At 34.5% G+C, this 22396-nt stretch overlaps 1 protein-coding gene across 3 annotated transcripts; it reads right to left on the bottom strand.

Moving 5' to 3' along the window:
• Positions 1 to 361: 361 nt before the first annotated feature.
• On the bottom strand, positions 362 to 21540 carry LOC106063750 (uncharacterized). Of its 3 annotated transcripts, none has more exons than XM_056022202.1 (28): positions 21507 to 21540; positions 18221 to 18428; positions 17629 to 17884; positions 15809 to 17353; positions 15240 to 15439; positions 14937 to 15029; positions 14184 to 14265; positions 13714 to 13831; positions 13492 to 13598; positions 13196 to 13361; positions 12799 to 12881; positions 12529 to 12694; positions 12372 to 12437; positions 12073 to 12225; positions 11803 to 11969; positions 11295 to 11376; positions 11065 to 11154; positions 10880 to 10934; positions 10430 to 10610; positions 10028 to 10127; positions 9163 to 9360; positions 7678 to 7760; positions 7200 to 7342; positions 6912 to 7087; positions 5257 to 5364; positions 5084 to 5147; positions 4561 to 4766; positions 362 to 864 (listed from the first exon to the last, which is right to left on the bottom strand). In XM_056022202.1, the coding sequence occupies exons 2-28, from the start codon at positions 18414 to 18416 to the stop codon at positions 517 to 519; spliced, it is 5232 nt and encodes a 1743-aa protein (XP_055878177.1). In that variant the 5' UTR covers positions 18417 to 18428; positions 21507 to 21540; the 3' UTR covers positions 362 to 516. The 3 variants fall into 3 exon arrangements, with proteins under 3 accessions (XP_055878177.1, XP_055878176.1, XP_055878178.1); XM_056022201.1 differs by lacking the exon at positions 21507 to 21540 and adding an exon at positions 20632 to 20913; XM_056022203.1 differs by lacking the exon at positions 21507 to 21540 and adding an exon at positions 20632 to 20915 and having other exon boundaries at positions 733 to 864; positions 4544 to 4766.
• Positions 21541 to 22396: the final 856 nt, after the last annotated feature.

Genomic DNA, 22396 nt, shown 5'->3' with positions numbered 1-22396 from the left:
ATAATCTTAAAAACATAATTGGTTGAATAACATGAAAAGGTTGGGGGGGGGGGGGGGGGGGAAATCTCATGAGCAGAGTCCCTTGGTAGTCCATATTTTCACCCCCAATTTAATGAAGATAAGTTTAATCCTATTTCACCTGAATTTGATTAAGAAAATAAAAATCCAGATACCTACTTTATTAGTGTATATTTATTTATTTGGAGGTTAATTTTTAAATGGATAAAATTTCGTATAGAAACAAAATGGTGAACCATCAGACAGTGATACTTTAATTTTAAAACATACTAGCAGAGCAACATAAAGTTTATTATTAAAATTACCTTTAAAAAAAACAACAAAGTTCTCCTTTTTAAAACAATTTATTAAGATAGAAATAAATATTGCACAAAAAGGTAAAAATATATTTGACTTTTCATGACATAAAATCACATGATTAAAATTATGTTCTTTACACTTTAAAATATCAACATTTTGTACAGAAAACTTCATTTATGTGTTAGGGGAACAAGAGAGTCATCTAGAACATGATTTCTCTAGAACATGACCAAATGTTGCAGTGAGCAATGCATGTAAGTGCTCTTCCCACTCAGACCTTGTGTGTCCATTGACAGGGGAGACTAAGCTTTGAAGTAAGACCAGGATTCTCTCCCTGCTGTAGCTGAGTGTCTGAGGAGTGACAGGGCTCTCCCATAGCATCTCCAATAGCTTCACTAGAATCTGGTTGATGAGTTTCTTGACAGTCAAGCTGACATTATGGTTGTCTCTGGACTGAGTCAGTTTAGCACACACTGTCTCTATGCACAGTAAATGTGACTCAACAAGCTGGAAGATCAACTTGCAATAGGCCATCAAGGTCTCATTCTGAAACAGTACAAAGTGCACATAGTTTAGTAACTAATAGTAACATCATTGTACTTTAATATATATAACTAAAATATATGTGCTCCACTTTGGAAATCTGGTTGGCAAATTTTGCAGGGATGAACCCTACAGAGCAATTGTTTTTGAAATTTAATAACAATTATAAATAGCTTATACATGGTTCCTAAAGCTTTTTAAAAAATAAATTCCAGATATTTTTCATATAACAATTATAGATGGCTTTTTGTGAAAAGGAATTCCAGACATTTATCTTATACGATGTTTAAGCAACAAACATTGCAGTGAGTGATTCTTTTTTAACTCACTAAATGATGATTTAAAATTATACATGAATATACATTAATTTTACCAATAAGTACATTTACAATAGGCCTAACTGATAACAATTATAAGATAGCTCATTCAACTATGTTTTATGTGTATTTGATTATATTATTCTTTTATTATTATTATAATTGTATTTGCAATTTTAAAAGTCAGATTTCCTACTCTGATTAGACCTAGTCTATTGAAACTTATTTCATTACTTACAATGAACCAAAACAAGCAGTAGACTATTTATATGAATCTAGTCTATTTCTAAAAATATATTGCAGTAAATGACATAGACTATCACAAATGTATGTACAAACCCTATGTAACAAATAATAGCAGAACTAAGGTACTGAGGTTATTGAGAGTAGAAGGTGAAGACATATGACTAAACAATAAGCCCAGAAGAGAACCTGAACCATGGACTTCAATTGGCGCCAGCCCCTAGCAGTGATCAGGTACCAGTGGAACATTCACTTTTACTATCCAGTTCTTCAAAAAAAAAAAAAAAGCTAGGTTACAAAGACAGTTAGTGTGGAAACACAAAATCAAAATTGGCCCCTAAAGTGGTTCGCTCAGGCAGGTAAAAAGGCAGGTTTCAATATTTTCGCAAAGAATATCAGAAACTATGAACTACAAACTATCAACAACTACAACCCTGTTTCCCTTGTTGTTATTACTGTTGTACCAGGGGTATTAGTAAGACTAACAACTTGATACCACAGGATATAGAGATTCATTAATGTTGTTATAATTACATTTTAATATTCAATGAACTGATAGTTATGAAGATATAATTCAATGTGAACCTGGCCTAACTGATCTTTATTGAATGATTATCTAATTGATTTAATTGTTTTATAAAAGGCCAATCTCTCATTCAAAGTCTCAACAAAGAAACTTTACACTTTAGTTACCTGCATATTGCACTTCACATGTATAACATGAAAGGCTACTTATTAATTGTTTTAAATTATATTTGAATTATATGCAAACTAAATAAATTTTTTCTCTTTAAAAGAAAAATAAATTACACATTTTATTTAATATGTAAGTAGCTGGTATGACAGAAAGTACTTAATTTAGAAATAGAAAAATTTTAAAAATATTTTTTTACAAAAAATCTAAAACCGTTTCCATTAATGTGTTCAAATATGCTAAATAGTCACCTCCTTTAGGTCTTTGTTGTTTTTTTTAACATTAACTCTTTCTCTCCGTAATTATTTTCCAAATTCTGATGGAATTATTTATTTAATCCTATTGTAGTGCACTAACATGTTCTAATTAATATGGTATACCTTTTTTATTTACAATCATAGAATAATGTTTTTCATATTGAATTAAAGGACAATGAATGTTCTTGTTATGAAAAGTAAAAATGAAAATCTGAAAACTCACCAATGGAAAACAAAATATTTAATCCAAGTCACATAAGAAGATCATTTCTATTCCAAACTAAATTAAATGCTATTGTTTTATAATCCTTATTCATATTTTCATGAACTAGAACTGGCACTAAAACAATAAAAAACTCATGGAGTACAAAACTGGAGCACATTATCCAAGGTCAAAATTTATGAGAAAAAAAATATCAATATTACACTACAGTGGATCCCTGGACACATTGGCATCATGGGAAATGAAAAGGCAGATAAGCTATCAAAGGCAGGTTCATCTATGGAACAACCAGATAGACCTGTTAACTACCTCACCCCAAGGTCAATGTTAGTCAACAATCACAAAGAGGAGTGGCTCAACCAATGGGCATCAGGAAACACAGGCAGAGCCATGTACAGAGAAATGACTACGCCTAACAAACTGGACAGTATTAACTTCCTCCCCCGCAAAGAACAATCTACAATCTTCCAACTAAGAACAGGACACACACCACTATTAAATTACCACCTGAACAAAATAAACTCCACACAACTACCCCTTTGCAGACATTGCGCCCATCCCTTTGAAACCGTAAACCATATCCTCTTTGAATGCCCCTCCCTAATCCACCTTAGGCAGACCCTACTTCCACTACAGCCCAACATAACCAACACCATTTACGGCAGTGCTGAACAGCTGAAGAAAACAACACACTTTTTTTCCTTGGCACAGTCTGCAAAAGAGCTCACAGCTCAGCAGCAATAAAGCTGGCTAGAAGAAGAAGAAGAAGAATGAGAAAAAAAAACAACTTGCAACATTAAGTTCCAGTAAGAAAATAATTACACTGTTCATGATATATTTCAAATAAAAGTGATTCATTGCTATTTACATTATGTTTGTCTGAACAAAAAACAACATCCATGTTTTAATTGTGGTATTTAAAAACAATCCACATGGATGTGCAGGACTTAACGACGAGTCTAATCCCATCAGTGTAGTCATGGCCAGAAATTTATAAATTTCATAGTTAAAAACTGGTTTCCATTTTGTAAAAATGGGTGTCCTGCGTGCTGGAGTGTTTATTTTTATTATGTAGACTACATTAGAATCAACAAGTTATCAACAATTGCGGAATAGTAGAGTAAAAAACAGTCAAGCTCAGTTGACTCAGAATTGAGTAAGTTGATGTGTACATTGGCTGAAGTAGATATAGATTTATTGGAAGGAATAAATCTAAAATTGCTTTCTGTTTTAGTACTTATCTCTGCATTTTTATATAGATCTAGATGTATTCTTTGTGCTAATATGTCTAGTTTTAGGAGGGGGGCATGGCAGGTGCATCAGCTGATGAACTATCAGATTCAGATCTAGAATCTAGATCTAACACTGACACTAGAACTATCACAATGAACAGATAAAACAAAATCACTGTCATCTGAATCAATAAGGTCTTTTACTTGTTGATCTGAATATAATTTAGATCTACAAGTTTTAGTAGATTGACCTCCTGATGGGCCAGGCTCCATTTCCATTTTAACACACACACAAAAAAAAAGACGACTTTCAAAACGCTCTATAATATTAAAACCATGTTGAAGGAAGTAAACAGTGAACTCTTCTGCAAGCGGAAATCATGTAGATTTAGAATATAAGCATTTAAAATTATTAACCAAGAATAGGAACGAAACAAAGATGTTTAAATGCACCGGCGGCAATATCATCGCTTAATCGACTTTTAAGAAAAAAATCTATGACATTAAAGTCGCTTAGGAAAGAAAGAGTTAATAGTGAATAGTTGTAAAAAATGGTGTATTTTTATGTAAAAACAGCTTGCATAGTTGATTTTAATTAAATTTTTCGCTTTCAGAAACAAATAAAAGTAGCCATTGCATCAAAACTTTGAAAACTCTAAAATATCATGCTATCAGATTTTCGATATCTTTAGATTTACTGACCTGAGCCCACTAACCTCTACACCAGACTCACCATTTGTTCACTTTGTGTCAGCCAGACCAGAGAGTGGACAGACATGAGGTTCAGCACTTTCACTTTCATTCTCTTCTTCTTCCTGACTGACTCAGACAGCTTGATAGTCAACTTGTCATTCTCCAACTTCTTGGCTTTACACACATGGCACAGCCGCAGGAAGGTAGCAGCTGCTGCATCAGTCCAATTCTCTGGCGCATCCACAACTTGAGGAGAACAAACCCAAGCACTTAATAACCAAAATGTTGCAGCTAATTTCATAGACAGCAGTACACAATACACGTAAGTAACATTTAAGAAACTTAATAACCTATAAGAACCTAATAACTTACTACTCTACAATAACCTATATTATATACTAAAAGAAAAACTTGAAGAAAAAACTTCAACATAGAAGAGAAATATCAAAGACAATAAATGTCTAAATGATCATTTTTTTTTCTTACATTTACAGAAACATTTGATAATTCTAGTTTATTGTCAGATCCCTTTAAAACATTAGAAAAGTGAATCTAAAACTTACTGTATTGTATGATCAGATGCATCAGAAAATTGGACATAACATAGAAGGCAAAGTCCATAGTTACCTGTGGATGGTATCAACAAAGAGATGTATACAATGAAGTATCAAGACCACACTGACAGTAAACTTTATATGTCAAAGTATTTGGACTGCACTACTTCTGGTGCACTTACCATGCTTTTCTCCACACATCTGATGAAATCTTCAATAAGTTCTATCATGTGCTTACCATCTGGACGTGTGCCTGGGGTTAGGGCATTGATGTACCATACACCATAGGACTGAAACAGTTGGTAAGAATGTATGTATTATAGACATATAAAACAGAATACACATAAAACATAAAATATTTTACTTGTAAAACTCATTATCTATAGATTGATTCCTAATTTATCAGGTTTAAGATTTAAAGATGTGAGTTAACTCATTTTACTTAGAGCTACTGGAACGTAGCTCTATCAGTTTGTTAAATAAATCACTAATCCCTCAGACCTTGAGTTTAAGCTAAAAAGTACTGGGCATAAAGTGTACCATACTACATATATTTATGATCTGATTTTGTAACCAGGATACACTCTGAATAAGTAGCCCATGTATTAGTAAGGTAGGTGGTGATGGCCCATGTACTAGTTGGTTAGGTGGTGGCCCATGTACTAGTAAGCTAGGTGGTGGCCCATGTACTAGTAAGCTAGGTGGTGGTGGCCCATGTACTAGTAAGCTAGGTGGTGGTGGCCCATGTACTAGTAAGCTAGGTGGTGGTGGCCCATGTACTAGTAAGCTAGGTGGTGGTGGCCCATGTACTAGTAGGTTAGGTGGTGGCCCATGTACTAGTAAGCTAGGTGGTGGCCCATGTACTAGTAAGCTAGGTGGTGGTGGCCCATGTACTAGTAGGTTAGGTGGTGGCCCATGTACTAGTAAGCTAGGTGGTGGCCCATGTACTAGTAAGCTAGGTGGTGGTGGCCCATGTACTAGTAAGCTAGGTGGTGGTGGCCCATGTACTAGTAGGCTAGGTGGTGGCCCATGTACTAGTAAGCTAGGTGGTGGCCCATGTACTAGTAAGCTAGGTGGTGGCCCATGTACTAGTAAGCTAGGTGGTGGTGGCCCATGTACTAGTAAGCTAGGTGGTGGTGGCCCATGTACTAGTAAGCTAGGTGGTGGTGGCCCATGTACTAGTAGGTTAGGTGGTGGCCCATGTACTAGTAAGCTAGGTGGTGGTAATTGTTAGATTGACAGTAAAATCTTAAGCTCTTTTAAAGATTTTTTCAATTAAAAATATATCTATATAATCCTATTTTTTGTATAATTGCTGTTTTGCTTCAATTTCTCCCATCAATCATCAATGAATTTTTTTTTGTTTCCACCACTTATAACTTGAAGTGTTACTTGTGTAATATAGTTATTTAAGCATTCATTCATAATGCAAACACATGTCAGCTTTTTAACTATATGCCTAAGTAGAGTTGAGTTGGGCAGATTTAGCTGCTTGAATCCATCAACTTTGTTTTTAATACTAAGTCTTCTATTGTTGTATTTTGTCTTATGTATTGGGTAAGATAAGGACAAAATGAAAGATTGTTTTTATGTTCTTGCTCTATACAATTTATAGACTAACAAATAAACAATCACAAATATACATGAGGAACAGCTGTACTTTTTTTTTTAAGTGGATGGAAATTTTTCTAGTTTTCTGGTTTTAAAAAGTAGATGGTTCATATATATGGAGAAAGCAGCTTTGGATTGAGCTATATTTGGTAGTTCAATGAGTGAAAACTGAGGTGTGGCTTATTTTCTGCATAAGAAACTAAATAAACACAATATAAACAATTACCAAGGCTTTATCAATAAGTTCTGACAGCTGTTCCATTTCATCAAATCCTGAGCACAGTTCGGATGTTGGCAATGTTTCCAGTTTCTTAGAGAAGTCTGTTGGATACAAACTTGGATGCTTAGGGTTGCCATTGTTACATTTTTCTACTTCTTTGTTGATGATTCTTTGAAAAAATTCTGGAAAAACATTTCAGGTTTCAAATGTTTCAATGTAATTTCAAATAAATACCAAACTCTGTCATTAAATGTCTGCTTTTAATGATATCTTGATTTCTTTCAAAACAACTACCTGGATAGATTTGAACTTTGGTCCATTCTTTCACTCGTTCCAAGACCAGCCTCTTTGAAAGATGAATACAGCACTTTTGTATTTCTTCCCTATGACCAGATGTCAGAAATGTTAGCAGCTGTGTCAATTCTTTACTGCAGCACCTGGAACAAGTTAGATTAGTAAGTTAGAACAAAATATTTCAATGAGCAACCAAACTTAATATATAATTATACATAGTGCATATTGTTTAATAAGAGTCATATACAAGGTGTACTTCATATGTCAAACTTTAGAACTCCACTTCCAAACCACTCAGTCCCAAGTGAAAAGTTATAGTCATTGCAAAGTATGCATTTACATGTCCACAAGTGAAAAGTTATGGTCATTGCAAAGTATGTTCTTACATGTCCACAAGTGAAAAGTTATGGTCATTGCAAAGTATGTTCTTACATGTCCACAAGTGAAAAGTTATGGTCATTGCAAAGTATGTACTTACATGTCCACAACTTCATAGAAACTGGTTTTAGCCCTGGCCATGTACTTGTGGGCTATTATGTAAGACTGTGCCAAGATCCTGTCCTGATAAACAAAATAACACAAAAGTGAGAGGATGGCGTGTTGTCATTATGTTGTAATGAAAGTTTAGTGAATAGCATAACACCTTGGGACAGTACATTGAATGTAATCTTTGACAGAGTACACACAACACTATTATAAAGTGATATATATCTTGACATTTTCATGTAATATGTAATTCTACAAAGATGGACAGAATTGTGGTATGCGTGTGTTTGTGAAGTAATGTATCAGTTTCACACTCAATGTGCACCTCCTTGATTACATAGTTAAGTGCAAAAGGGTTCAAGAGCTTGGGGAGAGACCTAGAGATCAAACATTGTTTTAATGTTGAGTCTAATTTAAAAAGCCCTATTTATTTTTAGTGGCCCCTGAAAGGGGAAAAGACACTATTTGTCCATCCATCCCGTTTAGATCTTGTAAACTAGAAAAGATAGTGAAAATCTGACATCATAATACTCTAGTCCATTCAAAGTTCTATGCAACGGCTAATTTTTCCTTTTCTAAAAGCGAAAAATCTAATTTTTTAAATCACTTATGCAAGCAATTTTTTCTATTTTCATAAATATACACCACTTTTACAACTATTCACTACTAATAGTAACAAACACTCGAGGGTCTTTAGTAGGGGAGAGGACTATTTACCATATTTTTAACATATTTCTGCAAATGGTTTTAGACTTTTTGTTACATTTTTTTTTTTTTTTACATTTGTATTGCTGTTATGTAAGTTCTGTCCTACTAACTACTATGTTTAACCAAAAATAATGTTTAGTTTTTTTTAAAGAGAAAAAAGGCTTTTTAGTATGCATATAAGTTGGACATAATTTAAAACAACAATTAATAAGTAGGTTTTCATATTATCTCGTGAACTGCAGTTCTACACCATGACCAGAGAACACTTAACTAAAGGAAATTTTTTTTTTTTACGAAAATGTTTTTTTCTTATTTTGAGGATTTGAATAAAAGATTGACCCTTTACAAAACAATTAGATATTCATTATAAGACATCAGTTAGGCCAGGTTCGCATTTAATTTCACATTCACTTTCACTTATCCTTTGGTCTGCTGGACCACCACATAAGATCTGTCAACCTTCTTTCTCCATTCTTCTCTGTCATTTGTCTTTGATAGAATTTAATTCTGATGTTCTTTCTGAAAATATTGATACCTGCCTGAGTGGACCACTTCGGGGGCCGATTTTGAGTTTGTGTTTCTACACAAACTGTCTTTGTAACCTTGTTATTGTATAAATACACTGCATGATTTAGTGCTGGTGATGTTTTCCCAAAGTATCTTATCATATCAACAATGATCAAAAACACTACAATGAAAGTAATTCTATAATGTGAAATGAACAATAGAAAAGCTGCCACTACAATGTCACATTAAACACACTACTTACCTTGAGGGTTTCAGAATGCTGGCCCTGAGACGTGCCCTCAAACTGTGACCTTATCTCCACTTTGACTTCAAACACAAGCACCCGTAAAATAGTTCTGAGGGTGTAGTCAAATATTTTAGCAGTGATCAACTCTACTGCCATATTTACACAGGTTTTGATGTAGGGGTTGTTCTGGATAAAGTTAATTTCTAGCTCGGCCTGTTAAATACAAATAAACACTAAACTGCTGTATGCATCAGCTATGTAAAGATAAAAGTCTTTTTTTTTTCTACCCAGCAGTAAATCTGACTACATGAGAAACAGGCAGATCCAAGCAGAAAGAAAGCAACTAAGCTACTAGATAATGCTAATGAAGAAGCCTGAACTTAAAGTTGACTCAATAAATAATGAAAACCCTATTGGACAATTTGAATACAATGTTTATTGTGAAGGATGGGCACCTTCATTGTAAACAAATTCAACATCCCATGCCACTTTACTCAGAAAACTAGTAAAGAAGGAGAGCAGAAGAGTTTTAAAAAACATCAACAGATCTTACTTCTTATGGCATTCTACTGCCATAACACGTAATGTGGCAGGAGTTTTAAAGGATATTACTTAGCAGCAACTAGATTACAAAATGGGACAGTTTGTGAACTCAAACAAAGAAAATGGCCCCTATATTTTGTCACTTTAAATTACTATTAAAGACAAATTCACAAACTGAAAACTTGAAATCAAAAGCCCTCACCACCACCCTCAAACAATGACTTCATTTACAGGAAAATGTGGAAGAATATGTGAAGGTTACAGTTGTATCCTCATAAAATTCGGATTGAAAGAAAATCCTTTTTTTTCCCTATCAACAGGCCAGTTAGCTGCTTACCATTTCATTTCCATGTCTAGAAGTAAAAAGTCTGGTGAGCACATAGGCTGGAATCACCTCATCATCAATCACACTGGTTTTGCTATGCAGACTCTGTTCACTAGAGACAATGGTATGAAGAAAAAAAAAGGTTTGGAAAGAAAAAAAGAAATAAAGAATTGTGTTACATTTTTTTTTCTATTGATGTCCAAAGGTTCACAGTGATTAGGAATAAATACTTTATAAAATGTTTTGAAAGCAATTTTTTTTTTATTTTTTATAAGCCATTTCTATGTTACACTTTAATGGTATTCTTAACTCTACCAGCTTTTAGTAATGTGAAGAAATTGTAGATTATGAACAGGCAAATTTCATGGAACCGAATTGCAATATATATAAAACCCAGTCTATCCAAGCAATTACCTAGCATCCAATGTAAGAGAGGAATTTAACCATTCTACAATGTCCTGGAGTTCTGTGTGAGGTTTCATCTCTTGAAGTGGCAGGACTTCATCCCCAGCAGCTATCACAGGCAACACTTGACGCTCCTTTGATGCTGGCGTCTGGTTTAAACCAAACTGAATCAGCAGGATCTCACCTTGTTCTGTTGACAAAATAGTTTTGTTTAAGAAGTAAATCTGTAACAACCTTCAACTAACTGCATTTCTGCTTAATTTTAGGTTCGTCCCCCCCCCCCCCCCAAATAAAAAATCATATCCTTCTATTAGTTTTATAGAAATTTTATTACAGATTATTTGCAAGTTTGTTTTGTTTTAAAGTCATTATTAATATCAAAACAATTTTGTTGAGTTTTCTCTATGCAATGTGTCAATCAACTGTATTCACAACAAAATTAAGAAAAACTTTCCATACCTAAGTAAGGACATGCCAGAGACAGAAGACTTGGAGTGACCAGCTTCTGGCGATCCTTGAATGACATAAACAAAACCACAATTGATTCAGATACATTTAAAATAATGTGCCATATTTTCTAAAATGCAATACTAATTTATCAGTGAATACTGTCTAACACAGGACTGGTTCTGACCCAAACTTACAACATGAAATGTGTTTGTAGAATCACAGAAGTGTTGTTGATCAACAGATTTATCACAGGATAAACTAAAACCTGAGGGGATTGATGGCATCTGCAACATAAACAAAAGACTATTCTGTTGAATATACAACAAAAAGAAACTATTATTACATATCAAACAGTATTTGTATTTTGTTATGGAAGTTTTTATTACATATTACAAAGTAGCAGTTTTAAAAGTAATATGTTCACCTCAAATAGCCAGCTGATACAAGAGACTATCAACACTGCAGTATTTGTATGACCTTCTTTGTATAAACTTGTCCAGGCATATCTGTAGTTATTTAAAATGTAAAGAATACTGTATAAGAATTGTATTTCTAATGATTTTATGAATTAAATGCTGCTTTTCTCTCTTGAATAAAACTGTGAAGCAAAGTGAAGAAATAATGAATGATGTATCTACAAGGGCACAAACCATTAATTTACCACTAACTAAATCTGATGAGCAGCCTCACAGAAATAAAGTCAGCATCTCAACCATCCAAGTCTAAATAAAAATGCATCTTTTGATTTTGATCAGAAGTGTTAATTAGTCCCGTGTTTACACCCAGAGTAGAATACCCAAAACTCTGCCTCTTGAAAACAAATATTGTGCCTCCCAAGGATAATGTTAATAAAGGCATACTGTAAACTCTATCTTAAAACAAATAGTAATTATGCCTTAGTTTTTCAATTTCACAAACAACAAGAATCTTACCTTTGGATGTAATGTAATTTTCGAAGCAAAGAATCATACACAGATAACTTTGGTGCCATCGGGTCCATCATAGAGAGATACTCAACGATCCATGGGATAGTTAAACTCAAATGACCACTGTCATAAGCCTTCTTGATCAGTGCAGGCAATGGCAAAGGCAATGGGTTCTATAAGTTAGTAAAAAGAGAGAATTACACTTGGAATGGTATTATGAAATTATTATGATGATTATTAAACTGTAAGCTACAAGGTCATAGATTAGGTACTCACCAGTTCTCTCATTTGTATAATAGAACTTGCATGTTCTGGAGGCATTGCCTGCATGCCCACATTATAAGGTAAAAATGTTAAGTATCCCAACATTTTGGCCAGCAAACGAAGGGTTAACACAGATTCAGTAAATTTGTGACATCTCAATGGAGTCTATTGAAGATATTTTGTAAAATATAGTTTTGAAAAAATATAAAGTTAAAAATTTCTAAATAAAAAAAATATATCTAATTAAATCATTTAAAGTATTAAAAAGCTGTTTAAACTTATTAATGTTTTATAGATTTTTATATTATTACCTGATCTTCTTCAATGGCTTGAATAGAATGTAAATTTCTAACAAGGCCATAATCAGCGGAATTCAACTGAAAATACCAAATGCAATATAAATTACTTTCGTAGTCTTGCAGGTAAAGTCAAGTAAACTTCAATAGAGCATAAAGAACATGTCCATACCTCGAGTATTTTACTGACAAGAATGTTGCGCAGATGTTCATTGAAGGCTGGACAGCTCAGTGTCTCCAAGAAATCTTTAAAGAACATCTGAGTCTCAGTGAAACCAGGAGCTGGACATGGTGTCACCTCACTGGGGCTCAAGTTGCACAGGAAGCTCTCATACAAGCTGGGAGGAAATAAGAATAGTATGTAAATACATGGAGTGTAGCCTCATTCCAGAGAATACACAGTTTGAAATATGCATGGCTAGACAAAATGAGAAAAGCTTACGAGTTAAACATTTCCTCATTCTGCCCTTTGTTTTCAATCATTTTGACTACATCAATTTTCTCTTGGCTCTGATGAACACAGCACTGTGTAGAGAGTTAATAAGAGTTGAACAAAATTACATGAAGTCATTGACCAAGTGAACTAAAATGGTGAGGCTTAATAGCTTAACTGAACATTACTCTAACAGTGACATTAAAGACAACACTTGTAAGCTAATAAAAACAAAAAGGGACTTGAATTTAAAATCTTACAACAGATAGATAAAAAAAAAAAAGTGTCAGTCCCTTAGCTGCTATAACTGATACATTGAAATCAAAGCAAGGCATTTGGTTGAAATAAAATGAATCAATTCTTTTTTAGATCAAAGCTAGAACAATTGTCTATTTTAAATGCTTACCAAAATCATGTGATCCACAAAGAGTTTTGCAAGATGTATCAAATTGAACATGGAGTTTTGTTCCGGTGTACAGCCATCATACACATACTGAATTTGATTCTCTATTTTAAACTCATAAATACTTTCTGTATCATGGTAGTGACGATAGAAGGCATAAAAATTATCTCTGTTTCACAACATGGAGGAAAACAAAACAACACCAAATTAGATGTAAATAGAGGTTTTGTTGACCTATCAAGTTTAACATAAACATTTAATTAGTGCTTTAATATAATATACAGAATAGAGATAGTTACCTTTGACATTTAAAAACATGAGCATAATTAGAATCTGGGAAGCTGAGAAAACCGTCTTCTTGAGGGTTGAATGTATTGTGGCCTATACTGAAAGTTGTCACAGCAACCTACAAAGAAATCAAAGATGCTTAAGCAGAATATGCAAGAAACACATAAAAATAACACACACAAAACAATGAAGTCTGGCTGTATAGTTTCACTACATTTCAATGAACATCTTACCTTTTTTCTATTCTCTGATGCAGATTTGAAAAAAATGTGCAGCTTTGGAGAAAATACTTTAATTCTTTCTGACGCTGCCAACAGTTCCAAGTAAGTGTTATCCAAACATAAGAACAAACTGAAAAATACAAATTACAAATGTCCTGAATAAATATTGCACATACCTACAGTAAACAAGATAAGTGGTTTGCTTGAAAAACTTCAGTGCAGAAGGGTTGAAATAAACTTTTAATACCTTGAGGATTGATATTAATATTATAATTAATATTAAGTTAATACCCTGGGCTTTGATAATAAGTTAATACCCTTGGGTTTGATACTAAGTTTAATTTAGTACAGAAGAGTTTGTTCTAAATGTAAGCTTTAATTACTACCAGAGGTTATATGAAATAATTTAATTAATAGGTCAGGTTCAAAATTAATTGTTAAGCTGTCTAAACTAGAATTACATTGGTCAATTTCAGCAATACCTTCTTAGCCTTTTAATGACAGCCACAGCAAAATAAACACCATTGTGCACTGAACGAAAGTATGTTCCACCTAAATGATGGTCTGAAAATAGAATTCAAACATTTCATCAGATTGATAACTATTATTTTATGTGTAGGTTGAGAAGGCAAAGACTTCTAGCGATGCAGTTTGGGCTCAGACTAGGCCAAGTGTGGAGAACTTAGATAATCCTATAAGCCCAAACACATTGTCACATTTAGCTTTAGAGATCAGTGTTCTCTCTTAAACTACATGGCCTATATGTGAGTTCAGAGGCACCTCTATTTGAACACACCGAAGAAGCACAGTGTAGAATATCATTTCTTCAAGTTTAATACTTTCAAACTCAGTTCAATAATACAAGTAATCCAAGGATGAACAAACTTTCATAAAACATAAAATCACTTGTTCAAATAGAAAAATAATTTTACTGACATAGAATATTATCAAGGAATAAATAAAAATACTGACAATTAATAACTATCCATCACAGAATAATAGCAATTTAGCAACAGAACAATGGCCTAAATAGATTGTTTAATGTCCTTATATAGTCTCATACAAAGACTTAACTGAATTAGAATTTCCTTCAATCTTCTTAACCTTCTTTCTCATAAACTATGTGGCCTAATGACCTAGTCAGCTCTCTGAGGCATGACACATATATTCATTGCAACAAAAATGCCTTCGTTTTATTCTCTCTAGATTAAGAAGCAACATCAAAGAGCACTAACCAACATATTGAAGACTGTCTTGATCCACTTGACTACAAGTCAGCAATTGTATGAGGAAGAAAATTTCCACTGATACATTTGGAACTTCATGTTCTAAGAAGAAGAAAAAAAATACAATGAAAATACATCTGAGGGGCAGAAACTACTTAACTACCTATCAAGGAGTTCAAATCCTGACATAATAGCTAAGCAGCTAAAGTAAGTAAACCACCCCCAACCAATATGTCCACAAAATAGATTGGACTGAGCATATAAAAAAAAAGAAATCCTAAATTCAATGAATAATGATTCTTTTATTATTACCTTCAATGAACTGACAGTATCGCCGGACTAACTTTTTAAGACAAAGTTTACATGTGACTTTTTCAGGGTCTGCCACGACACTGACATTCTCTTGCTCTACATTCACATTTTGTGTGACTTGATAGTATGGAAGTGTGAAGTCTGGAACATTGTCTTCATCCTCGCTAGACTCGGGCTGAATAACCGGAACATCACTCGAGCTAAGAAAATATACAAGCAAGTTAACTATGTGTATAATGTGTCATTATTTGCATTGTGTTTTTTAAGTTTCTCTTTTTTTAAACAGGCTACAAAACACCCCAACCATACAGTTGCTCTCTACTTTATAAACATAACATTCCCAACTTTTGGCCCCCCATTGAGAAAAGTTTTCAGACTCAAACTCCTTATACACATATAATAAAGCTAACTTAAATTATTTGAAATCTTGTGAGTCATTACAGAAAGACTAGCCAAGGAAAAAAAATTCATTTATAAAAAAAATCAATAACTGGAAATGAAATATAGAATACAATAGATGTAAAAAAAAAAAAAGAAATTAGAAACAGTGTAATAATTATCTTCCTTACCAACAGTTTATCAATGTTTCTGTCACATGCTTTGTCTTCCAAAAAATATCTGCCTGATGGCTGGCTGAACTCTTGGCATTTATATATTCATCTTCATCTTCATTCTCAAGAACAAAAAAATCTTTTTTATCATTGGCAACTGCCTTTTCAGCATTAAGGAGGCTTTCCAGTGAAAGAACTGGACTTCTACGTTCTGTCATTCTCTTGGACAGAACGGACATATTTATCTCTTTAGACCTTGCTTTTATCTTTGCTTCCACTTCTTTCACATTATGCATCACACTGTCAAAATCTTGTGTAAGAGGCTGCGAGTCTTGTAAAGGGAGAGGCTGTGAGTCATTCTTTTGTTTAATGTTAAGTTTAGCATCACCAGAGTTATCTGGAAATGAGCTATCACAAGAAGGGTTTTTCATAAAACTTAGTTTTTTAACAGGTGATGGGCGCACTTTCTTGGGTGGGGATGAAGCACTGGCTTCTATATGTTCGATAAAACGATTCTCAAGCATCGACAGATTTTTCTTTCCCAATGAGCCACTTTTTTTGCCATTCTGTTTTTTAGGAGTTATATAGTCCTCCAACTGTATGAGACTTGTTCTGGAATGATTTGTTTGTTTGGTCTGCTGAAAGCCTGAGACAGTTTTGTTGTTACTACTTTTAGCATGTTTGTTTCTTGCCAAACCTCTTTTTGACTTATCATTTCTGTTCTCACTTTCAACTGTGTTCTCAACAGGCCTGGAGTGCAATTTTATATTTTCATTCTCACAAGAGGTATTTTTAACAGGTGCATTTTTTGAAGAGTTTTGTGCGTTTCCCTCTGGGCCAATGGAGAGTGAAACTTTTGCCACCTGTGACCAGGACATCACAGGAGACTGACTAGCATCGCATGACCCACTGAGAGGGGACCCTGGGCGAGTCAAGTCTGACAACCTACCAGGCTTGTTTTCTTTCCACTTGTTTGGAAACATGGAAGGGCTGGTGTCTGAACAGTTTTTCTTCTCAGAAACATGAAAAGGAGAGCTCTCCCTGACAATGCTAGACCAAGAAGAACCATGGGACTGGAATGTTGAGCTGGTTTGACTGACATCACAAGCTAAGGGCAAAGCTCTGCTAGATCCACTCTCATTTGCCAAAGCCTGACATTCAGTTGTGATACTTCTGTGGTGAAAATATGGTGACGGGATGGAAAGACTAGAGTGACTACTACTATCAGAGAGCACAGGACTTGATCCTGATTGCCTTGATTGAAATCGTCTGCCCTTGCTGCTGACCAAGTCATGACTTTCTGGTGTATGAACACAACAGTCAGTTAATGATTTCTCCACATCTAAAGAAGTAGACTGTGAAACTACTGGTACTGGGCAAGGAGATGGACTGTGAACATAGACATTGTTGTCTACAGGAGTTGATGTTTTTGGAGATAGTGACTTATCTGTATTCATATCCATTGAAGGATATTTAACTCCAGAAAACTTCTTAGCACCGGAGGAAGACTCCTCATTTCTGCCAGACACAAATGAATTACTTGGGGTGGAAGATTTCAGAGACCTGAATTTGAAAAGAAAGTTAGTTTTAAAGACTCCAAGAAAAAGATTTACCAAATATATTTAGTTTATGTAATAAAAACTACCATACTACGTAAACTAAAAGTACAGATTTTTCAATGATTTAATGATGAAAATGAAATTCTGTCTCATCAGCCAAAGCAATGGTACATCATTCAAATGAGTAAAAAGTACATTTATTACTATTTTTGTTATTCTTTGTAATAGAGATTAGTCATAATTTTTTTCATAAAAGACCATGATAACAAAAATTCATACCTAGGAACTGCTGAAAAACTCAGTTCAGGAAAATCACTTTCTATATAAGAATGATTGGATGTAGATCTGCTAGGCCTTTTTGGCTTCAAAGTTTGCTGTGTTCTAAATAAGACACCCTGGACTCCTGAAGCATCATTGGCTCCAACCCCTTTAGGCTCATATGGTTTGGTGTAAGCATTAGCTGGTTTTGGCCATCTTGGATTTGGAATGTACCCATATCTGCGTTCTATGATACCATTGGGTGGCTCTTGTTTAGCTTAAAATAAAAATTATTAAAATTAATTTTCATAATACATTCAGAAATGACAAATATACCATTATTTTTTTTTTTAGAATTTTAATTAATCAAATTGTATTTTAATGTATTCCTTTTGGCATGCATCTCTTAATAAATACTTGTACCTCTCCAATCTTCTAAGAACTATAAATATTCCTATAGAAGGATGGCAGAGATAATCAAAACCTTAATCTATCACTATGTGTAAAAGCCTGAAACACTACCACCAAGACTAGTAACCTTAGATGATTAACTCTAGATCTACATATATAATTAGGTAGAACAGTTCATAGTACTCATGTATTTTTTAATTACCTCTTGTAAGCCTTTTTTTGGCTTTAGAATCTTTAAGTTTGTCATGTTTAGTTTCACGCAGTGATTTTGAAGGTGAGAAGTTCTTTTGACCAGCACATAATAATGGCTTAGTTTGCTCTTTAAGTCTGTTGCAAAATTGAGAAGCACAGGCTGTTTTAAGAAACAAGTCAGTTTCTTTATCCTCTTCAAGCATCATGGATGGCAGGTGCTGTGTAACATAGTTTTAAAAACATTTAAATACTAGATCTAGTTATTCATTTGTTCAATTTTCAATTGACAGTATGTAAAAAAAAAATATTTGATATGATTTACTACATTAGATCTATTTAATGTCTAGATCAAAATAAAGCCTAGTTTTTAATTGAAACTAGCCAAGACTGAGTAGATCTAGTCTAAGTGACTTCAATGCAAGAGTAGGATCAGACCACACTACCTTGACAGACTGTGTTGGGCTTTTAGGAATCTGCAGTTGTGCACCAGTGAAGGGGAGGGGGTATCTAGGAGAAGGTTTTTCTGTGCTGCCTTTAGGCACTCAATAAACACAACTCTGCCAGAGTAAGGTGTCGAACCTTGAGCCCCCTTCATAGGTAGCCAAGCCAAGCTAAGTTCGTGTACTTAGCCTCTCGACCTCGCTTACCACAATGCACAAAGTGGGCTTGAATTCTGCGTATACCTTTTAAGCTCTGCATTACCAACACATAAAAAAAGTAAAGTAAAGTTCCCCTTTCAGACCTTGTGGTCTATAGGGCAGATGATGTAAAGGTCATCTGTTTCTGTGGCCTACGGTTAACAAGGGTGTCATGTGGCCAGCACAACGACCAACCGCCTTTACTTTTCCCTAACTAATGTCAGGTACCCATTAGAGCTGGGTGGACTCAGAGGCGCCCGAAGATCCCGAAATTAAAAATCCCAGTCTTCACCAGGATTTGAACCCCGGTCCCCGGTTCGGAAGCCAAGCGCTTTACCGCTCAGCCACCGTGCCTCCCATTACCAACACATACTTCAGGACAAAACCACAGCAATGTGTCTCATGGAGGCATCCTAATTTATGCACTGCAAATGGAGCAATGGACACAGCAACACGCAGAACTCTACCAGATTATAAATACTATCCCAACAATGACTTTGTCTAACTTCCCATCAATATCAGAACAAAAACAAGGTCTTTTTATAGCATTTATTATTTAACCAAGGCTTTTGGCCTTGTCAGCAGAAGCAGTCTGTTATCAGTACTAGAGAGAATCTGCTGTGCAAACAAGCTACGGAAACTAGTGTCAGCTTTTCATGAAAATATGCAGGGCACTGTACAGAAAGACAGTTTCAGCTCTAGGCCATTCTCCTTCAAGAGCAGAGTAAAACAAGGATGTGTTCTGGCTCTAACACTATTTGGCATCTTCTCAGTGCTTTTAAATTTCTAGAAGATGGAGTATATATCCACAGTAGATCAGAAGAAAAACTTTTTAACCGGCTCGTCTTAAAGCCAAAACGAAGAGACAACATATTTTGATTAGGGAACTGCTGTTCGCCGATGATGCAGCCCTCATATCTCATTCACAAGAATGGCCCTGTTTCTTGCCAGAGCACTAAGGGAGGATTATTCCTTCCTGCTATGTTTTTCAATTGGCTAATCAATAGGAGTTCATCTCAGGCTCAGACATTTCACACGCATGCCATATTGAAGAATCCCTAAAGGTATCCTACATGTTGAACTTGCAAAGAGGAGTCAGAACGAAGGGCTGCCCATGAATAACCTAAAGAGATACCTGAGAGTGAGACATGAGAATCACAGGCATCAATGAAAGTATGTAGGAGGAGATAGCCCAAGACCAGACAGTTTGGAGACAGACTGTGTGTGCAGGTACAGACCTCACAGAGAACAAAAGAAACAAAGCTGCCTTTCTCAAGAGAAACAAAGCTGCTCTTTCTATCAGCTAGCCCTCAAACAGATGCATATAGATCTTACATGCACAAACTGGGACAAACTGTGGTAAACTCTGCTGCTCCAGAAAGGATCTCATTCACCAATGGCCAATGGTAAACAAACAACATTGAGCCACGTGATTCTCTATCTCTTCTATACAAATTACAATCTGATTTTAATCAACAATAGTTATCACCTGACAGTTTTTTTGTTGTTTTATCAATATTTATCAAGTGACCATTTGTTTTGGTGAATGAGGTTTATTGGCTTGATCATTGATTAGTCAATCCAGATTCTGTAATCTGTCCTGTCTCAAGACAAAACCAAAACCAGCCACTCATCTGGGCATCCATTGTCTAGTCTAAGAACAAGTTAAATTTAAAACTTATTAGATCTAGTCTTAGATTAATTAAATTAATAGATCTAGATCTAGCTAGACCTAGAGTAGATATCTAGATCGTAGATTTAGTTACTCAAGTTCTCAACTCACTCTCAGTCACTCTGAATAGTGTGAATCAATGTCAATGTGAATGAAGAATGAATCATTCGTCACTTTTCTGATTCATCATAATTCATGATGTAGATTAGATATATAATATCTGCAATATTTTAAGTTTCAATATCACTGCCTGGTATGGCAATCTGAGCATTAAAAATAATCTTTATAGATCTAGAATCCTAAATGCTGCTGGTAAAATCATTGGCAAAAAACAAACCCTGTTTGGGCAGTTGTTTGAGACAAACATCTATAAAAAAAGCTAACAAGATCCTCAAAATAATCACCCTTTGAGGCCTTTGTGTCAGGATTTTGTGATTTTACCATCACAAAAGAGATACAAGACACCGATAGGAAAGACAAACAGACACAAACACTCTTTTGTTCCCCTGGCAATCATTAAATTTTTAAATAAGAACAATCTGGTATAAACTTTCAACTTTGTCCCATATGCCTCATATTCATATGATATGGTGATATGTAAATTATGAGTGAGTCTGGTGTGAATGTACACTTTGGTTTCTTATAGAGTCTAGTTATAATGTTTTTTGTTTAGTGTAATGCACAAATGGCCACAAATTATAAGACAAATTTCCATACGCCTGATACTCAGTGATACTGATACTGAACAGGACAATAAAGATTAATATTATTCATTTATTTTTATTGTTTAAATTGTTATTATTATTATTTATAATAATAGTCTAGAACTTCCAAGGAAATTATGCACAAAAATTGCGTTTATGTGATAAGCAAACAAAATGATTATAATGGTAAATCTATTTATAATTTAGATTCTAGAGATCTAGATCTAAGGTCAAGTTAAATATGTTTTATTTTAATAAAACAATAGTCAACATATACTATACACAAATGAAGCAGACATTCACTTTAAATTGACAGTTCGTGTACATTGCCAGATTTTGTTTTCGATTTTCAATAGTGAAATACAAAGATTAAAAGCACATAAATAATGCAAAAAAAATCAACATCAGAACTAACGCATTAAAACACACAGACACAAACAAAGTAAAGAAATTATCGTACTTAAGAAATTAAAGATCTTTATCACAGATCTCAAAATAAAGAGAATAGTAAATAGATCTATTTATTAAAATAGATAGGTAATGCAAACCGGCTTAGAGATGAAAATACTGGATTGGATTGATATTTTTAGTTAGGTTGAAGCCTTGATTTAGGTTGTATTTACTCACAATTAGACTAAAAAACAAGAAAAAGATTTTTTAAAAATACATTTTTTAAAGGCAATACTTCCTTTATAAAACTTATAGAGCAGTCGTTTTTCTCTCAATCACTAATGAATGTTAGATTTAAAAAAAGGAACATTTTTTACTTTGCACCCCTCCTCCCGGCAGTGGAGGCGAAAGCCCTAAATCTGAAAGGGGGCAAGGTATAGACTTAAAAGTAATTAAGTAGTAATTATACAAAAACAAAACCTAATAAAATAAATTATGGCTTTTATATAGTGCTACTTTCATGCTTATAGCATGCTCAGAACGCTCTGGTCGAATCTCAGTTGTGGACCAGTTTGGGTGGGGGGGGGGGGTATAGGAGAAGGTTTTTACGTGCTGCCTTCAGGCGCTCAGAAACACAACTCTGCCCGAGTCGGGTGTCGAACCTCGAGCCCCCGAGAAACACAAAGATAAAGACACATTCCTTGTTCCATATGCTACGACAAATTTGTACAAATGCTCCTTCTGCGATTAGAGTATATATGGAATGGGTTGCCTGAGTCAGC

Source organism: Biomphalaria glabrata, chromosome 3 (genome assembly GCF_947242115.1).
Source record: "Biomphalaria glabrata chromosome 3, xgBioGlab47.1, whole genome shotgun sequence".
NCBI lineage: Eukaryota > Metazoa > Mollusca > Gastropoda > Planorbidae > Biomphalaria > Biomphalaria glabrata.
This window is presented reverse-complemented; position numbering and strand designations above follow the sequence as displayed.